This window comes from Alexandromys fortis, unplaced genomic scaffold, assembly GCF_014885135.2.
Source record: "Alexandromys fortis isolate MF-2015 unplaced genomic scaffold, M_Fortis_MF-2015_v1.1 scaffold_28, whole genome shotgun sequence".
In the NCBI taxonomy this organism is placed as follows: Eukaryota; Metazoa; Chordata; class Mammalia; order Rodentia; family Cricetidae; genus Alexandromys; species Alexandromys fortis.
Window position 1 is genome coordinate 395,841 of NW_026067901.1, and position 6,000 is coordinate 401,840.

The 6,000-nt window shown below is 55.1% G+C and overlaps 1 protein-coding gene across 2 annotated transcripts in view; it reads left to right on the plus strand.

Moving 5' to 3' along the window:
• The window catches only part of Col2a1 (collagen type II alpha 1 chain), a 28,857-nt gene extending 23,216 nt beyond the window's left edge, over nt 1-5,641 (plus strand). For both annotated transcript variants that reach the window (XM_050129458.1, XM_050129467.1), the window contains 13 exons: nt 583-744; nt 914-1,021; nt 1,256-1,363; nt 1,579-1,632; nt 1,766-1,873; nt 2,048-2,101; nt 2,206-2,313; nt 2,553-2,606; nt 3,053-3,160; nt 3,460-3,748; nt 4,087-4,274; nt 4,569-4,811; nt 5,273-5,641. In XM_050129458.1, coding sequence (XP_049985415.1) covers nt 583-744; nt 914-1,021; nt 1,256-1,363; nt 1,579-1,632; nt 1,766-1,873; nt 2,048-2,101; nt 2,206-2,313; nt 2,553-2,606; nt 3,053-3,160; nt 3,460-3,748; nt 4,087-4,274; nt 4,569-4,811; nt 5,273-5,419 — 1,731 coding nt within the window. In that variant the 3' untranslated portion in view covers nt 5,420-5,641. The remainder of the gene's footprint in view (nt 1-582; nt 745-913; nt 1,022-1,255; nt 1,364-1,578; nt 1,633-1,765; nt 1,874-2,047; nt 2,102-2,205; nt 2,314-2,552; nt 2,607-3,052; nt 3,161-3,459; nt 3,749-4,086; nt 4,275-4,568; nt 4,812-5,272) is intronic.
• Nucleotides 5,642-6,000: the final 359 nt, after the last annotated feature.

Genomic DNA, 6,000 nt, shown 5'->3' on the forward strand with positions numbered 1-6,000 from the left:
ATCTGGAGTAGTCCACCAAACACAGGCGTCAGAAGCCTATAGCCCTGACCCCTCTTCTCCATTCCTGCCAATGGGAGGCACAGCTGACTGACCCCTGGCAGCTGGGAGCAATGGGGGGACCACTTGGCATGCTGGGAGGGTTGGCATGATGCCTTTTTTATTTTTTGGTCTGGGACCCATGTCCTAAGCATGTTCGACTCACACTCTATAGAGAAGCCCACAAGCCCCAGACCAGATACTTGGGGATGGGGGGGGTCTTCAGTGAGGGGGGAAATAAGGAAAAACTCCATTCGCCATCACTGGGGTGCTGGGCAAACAGAAGGCTAGGGTCAGAGGGGCAATGTTGGAGCTGTTTCTGGAGGAACCCGTTATACAGGGTGCAGATGATCCAGCAGGAGGAACCCCACATGGGTGAGCAAAGGCAAAGCAGGGTGACAGAGCCACAATTTCCTGCCCAGATCTGTCAAGGGAGAGAAAAGCACAACTGGGCAGTTTGGAATGCCTGGCCCCCGAGCCACATGGCTTCCATAGCTTGAATGAGGATGGTGACAAGTCACCACCTTCCATATCTGCTCCTCCTAGGGCAACCCTGGACCCCCAGGTCCCCCTGGTCCTTCTGGAAAAGATGGCCCCAAAGGTGCTCGAGGAGACACAGGTTCCCCTGGCCGAGCTGGTGACCCTGGACTTCAAGGCCCTGCAGGACCTTCTGGCGAGAAAGGAGAACCTGGAGATGACGGTCCCCCTGTAAGTACCCTACCCGGCCCATGAGAGGCGCCTGAGCTCCTTTAAACAGGAGGAAGAAGGTGAGGTGCTGTGGGAATTGTGGGAAGGGAGCCACACAGAATCCACACAGTGGGTGAGAAGGGCCAGGGCCAGGGCAAGCCTCTGTGTCAGTTCTTTCTTCTTCTTCTAGGGTTCTGACGGTCCTCCAGGTCCCCAGGGGCTGGCTGGTCAAAGGGGCATTGTTGGTCTTCCTGGACAGCGTGGTGAGAGAGGATTCCCTGGCCTTCCCGGCCCATCGGTGAGTGAAGAACACTTTCCCCTTCAGCCCTGCTAGGCCAGGCCTGGTTCAGGCTCAGGCTCAGTCCCAAAACTCTTAACTAAGTGTTCTTGTCACAGTGGCACCCCAAGTCTTCCTCTGACTCAGTGTCCTTGGAAACATCCCTCTGTCCGCTGTACCCTCTGAAGGGGATGGTAGAATCTTGGCAGGGGTGCCTAGCATGGACACTCATGGTCCTTGTCTATATCCTTTCAGGGTGAGCCTGGCAAGCAGGGTGCACCTGGTGCATCTGGAGACAGAGGTCCTCCTGGCCCCGTGGGGCCTCCTGGCCTGACAGGTCCTGCAGGTGAACCTGGACGAGAGGTGAGCCCCAGAGCTTGGTGTCACCGGTGGGAGGATCTGGAGGGAAGGACACACGCAGAGCCTAGGAAGTGTACAAGGAGAAGGGAGTGGAAGCTCACAGGGGATGGATGAGCCCCAAAGCCTTAGCTAGGCAGACGTGAATAAGCCTAGGCTTCAGATCAGAGTGAGAGAGCAAACGGAGAAGATCTAAGTGAATTCTTATGTCCCTTGTCCAGGGCAGCCCTGGTGCTGATGGACCCCCTGGCAGAGATGGTGCAGCTGGAGTCAAGGTGAGTGACAGGTGTCTATCCTGGGACGGGGGCTGGGGGACTGTGCTAACGTGCCAGTCTGAGTAGTAATGGAACTCCCCCCCCCACCTCTTCTGAAATCTTCTTGGCTGAACCTGATACCTTGCTCCTACAGGGTGATCGCGGAGAGACTGGTGCACTGGGCGCTCCTGGAGCTCCTGGGCCCCCAGGTTCTCCTGGCCCTGCTGGCCCAACTGGCAAACAAGGAGACAGAGGAGAGTCTGTGAGTATACAGAGTTCAGAGGTGGCAGGGGGTATTTCATGTTTGCTTTCCCCTGTGTTGAGCTACCTAGAGGTAGCGCCTGGCTCTGGGGGCCTCGGGGCCCCTAGGCAGGTGTGAAGAAGAGCCTTCATGTCCTGATCTTTCCCTGATGTTGTCCGCTCTCTCCCCTCACAGGGTGCACAAGGTCCTATGGGCCCCTCAGGACCTGCTGGAGCCCGTGGAATCCCAGTGAGTATTGGAGCATCTTGAACTGAGTCCCTACAGAGAAGGGACACTGGGTGAGATACACACGAGCCCAGACTTGACTGAATGCATGTTTTCCTTGTTCATAGGGCCCTCAAGGCCCCCGAGGTGACAAAGGAGAATCTGGAGAGCCTGGCGAGAGGGGACTGAAGGGACACCGAGGCTTCACTGGACTTCAGGGTCTGCCTGGCCCTCCGGTGGGTATCACTGCATGTCATTGTCCCTGAGGGGATGGCCCAAGGTCTCCCATTATTCAGTCCATTGAGCCTCCCTTGTTACTAAAAAGGCTTGGGGTCTTCCTCAGAAGCCCCTAGGCTCTGTCAGGTGGAAGGGGTGAGACAAAGGGGCAGGGGGCACATGCTTGCTTCCCATTCTGAAGGAGACAGATTTCTATATCCAGCTGTGTTGACATCAACTATGTTCTTCTTATCCACAGGGTCCCTCTGGAGATCAAGGTGCTTCTGGCCCAGCTGGTCCCTCTGGCCCTAGAGTAAGTGAGATGCTTCAAGGGATGGAGTAAGCCTTTCTGCTGGCAGGCCAAGGCCTTGGTTGGGGGATGGGTGGGGGTGTCCATTGCTTCTGTGGGGAGTCTTGGACTGAGCCGTCCTCACTCAAGAGGTACCCTGAGAAAAGTAGGACTTTCTTACGATGACCATGAACACAAGCACCTGAAGTCACAGTGACCGGAAGACAAACTGATAAAAAAAAAAAAAGATCTCATAAACATGACTTAGGAGGGTCAGAGAAACATGGAGATGCCTGCTGGTTCTTGGCTAAATGGAGATGGATTTAGGGCGCATGGCCGAGCATTTCATAGGACCCCAGCAGAGTGGCATGACCAGTGTTGCTTGATGGCCGCCTGTACAGTCGTGGCTGGTCTGCAGCTGCTCCTGGGATGGACGGTTTTCTCACGGTCTCCTCTTTCTTGGACTGCAGGGTCCACCTGGCCCCGTTGGTCCTTCCGGCAAAGATGGCTCTAATGGAATCCCTGGCCCCATTGGGCCTCCTGGTCCCCGTGGACGTTCAGGCGAAACGGGCCCTGCTGTAAGTTTCCTCACCCCTCCCTGCCACTGGAAGTATTCCTAGCATGTTATAGGTGCTCAGGACACCTTTGAGGCATCAGCATGCAGCTAGTAGTGATGGCGTCCTGGAGGCTGGGGGCCCTTTAGAGGGTCACACGGCTCATGGTGGATTCTGGGAAGTAGGAAAGAAGGGTCAGGAAGGAAAGGGGAAGCTGCTGTGGGTTTCTTGGTCCTGCTGCCCTTTGTCCCTATCACAAGGTCGGATACGAGGGAAGACCTCTCCCCACAGTTCCTTGCTTACGTCTCTGCTTCCTGCTGCAGGGTCCTCCTGGAAATCCTGGTCCCCCTGGCCCTCCAGGTCCTCCTGGTCCCGGCATCGACATGTCAGCCTTTGCTGGCTTAGGCCAGAGAGAGAAGGGCCCTGACCCCCTGCAGTACATGCGAGCCGACGAGGCAGGCAGCTCCCTGAGACAGCACGATGTGGAGGTGGATGCCACCCTCAAGTCACTCAATAACCAGATTGAGAGCATCCGCAGCCCTGACGGCTCCCGCAAGAATCCAGCTCGAACCTGCCAGGACCTGAAACTGTGCCATCCAGAGTGGAAGAGCGGTGAGCCTGGAGCACAGGTCCCCTGCCCCAGAGAGCAGGGAGTTACATATAAAGCCCACCTTTGGTAGCCAGGCAGACCCAACCCATTGTATCTTAGTGCGGGGCAGGATCAGATCTGGAAGGTTCTGCTGAATGAACGTGACAGAAGTGACTCCAGGCGAACACTGCTTCTGTCCCCATTTCTTGGCCCCCTCTTTGGCACTAGGTTCCCCATACAGATTTGTCCCTGGTCCTTCGGTCTCCCCTGACCTAGCTTCCCAGTAGGCTCCCTGCTGTTAGCAGCCAGCCTGGCCCTCAGCTTTGAATTTCCTGATGGGTGCCGCCTCCGTTCCCCGCAGGAGACTACTGGATTGACCCCAACCAGGGCTGCACCTTGGACGCTATGAAAGTGTTCTGCAACATGGAGACAGGCGAGACTTGCGTCTACCCCAACCCAGCGACGGTGCCTAAGAAGAACTGGTGGAGCAGCAAGGGCAAGGAGAAGAAGCATGTCTGGTTTGGAGAAACCATGAACGGCGGCTTCCATGTGAGTGCCCGGTGCTTGCCCGGCTGTCCCCCCTCACCTTTGCCCTTCTTTCTCCTCAGACATTTTAGAGCCTTCCCCACATTCTCCACCAGTGTTCTCCAGGCTTTAGAGGAAAGAGGGGAAAAAAGAGCATTCCCCCATTGTAGCTGGAGAAGTGGCCCTCTGAGCTTGCTCCACTCCCTAGAGTCCTCCACGCCACCCTAGCACCCCCAACAGTTGGAGTCTCATTAGCCCCCCCATCCCAGCAAATGCCAGTCCTCAGATCTCATACCCGGACCCCTCTGCCTACTACAGTTCAGCTACGGTGATGGCAACCTGGCTCCCAACACCGCTAACGTCCAGATGACCTTCCTTCGTCTACTGTCCACCGAGGGCTCTCAGAACATCACTTACCACTGTAAGAACAGCATCGCCTACCTGGATGAAGCTGCCGGCAACCTCAAGAAGGCCCTGCTCATCCAGGGCTCCAATGATGTGGAGATGAGGGCTGAGGGCAACAGCAGGTTCACGTACACGGCCATGAAGGACGGCTGCACGGTGAGTGGGGCCGAGGCTGTGGCAAGTGTCATGTGCCCAGAGGGATGGGTCAGCAGGGGCTTGAGTCGAGGGGACATGTGAGGGGACACGCTGAGCGGCAGATGAGGAAGAGGTATATATCGTATCAGCTTGTCCACTTCCTCATTCAGAGGGAATAAAGACTTGCATGCCCAGGGACACTTAGCAAAGTATTCCTAAAAAAAGTGTATGAGAGTACCAGCAAGAGGGAAGAGGCTATCACAGGTGGGAAACCCTTTGTGGAAATGGGAGACGGGGGGCAAGAAGGGAGAGGAGGGCTCTGCCATTAAGGAAAGAACTGGAGAGGGCTTGGGCAACCAGGAAAAGTCTTAAGGAGCCCCCCTAGCATAGTTCACACTGTGGTTGTTTGGTTTGGGGGTATTGGGCAACTGGCCTTGGTTGCAAGACATCCACTGAATAACATCTCCCCCCTTCCTCCCTAGAAACACACCGGTAAGTGGGGCAAGACTGTCATCGAATACCGGTCACAGAAGACGTCACGCCTTCCCATTGTTGACATTGCACCCATGGACATAGGAGGCCCTGAGCAGGAGTTTGGTGTGGACATAGGGCCTGTCTGCTTCTTGTAAAACCCTGAACCCAAAAAACAACACAATCCATTGCGAACCCAAAGGACCCAAGGACCTTCCAACCCCAGTCACTCTAGAATCTGCACTGAATGGCTGACCTGACCTGACGTCCATTCATCCGACCCTCGCAGCTCGGACTGTTTTCCCCTTTCTGAGAGACCTGAACTGGGCAGACTGCAAAATAAAATCTCGGTGTTCTATTTATTTATTGTCTTCCTGTAAGACCTTTGGGTCAAGGCAGAGGCAGGGAACTAACTGGTGTGAGTCAAACGCCCCCTGAGTGACTGCCCCCAGCCCAGCCAGAAGACCCCCACAGGTGCTGGGCGTAGGAACTGTGCGTCCTACACAATGGTGCTATTCTGTGTCAAACACCTCTGTATTTTTTAAAACATCAATTGATATTAAAAAACCAAAAAATTATTGGAAAGGACACGTTGCCTTGTGATTTGTTCTTCTGTTTGTTTCTATTAATCCTTGATCCTGCAGGCATGCAGAAATATAGTCCCAGGATTGTCTGTTGACCTTTCAATACAGGTTGCTGACGCCACACTGTGTGGTTTGGTGAACACACACTTAACACA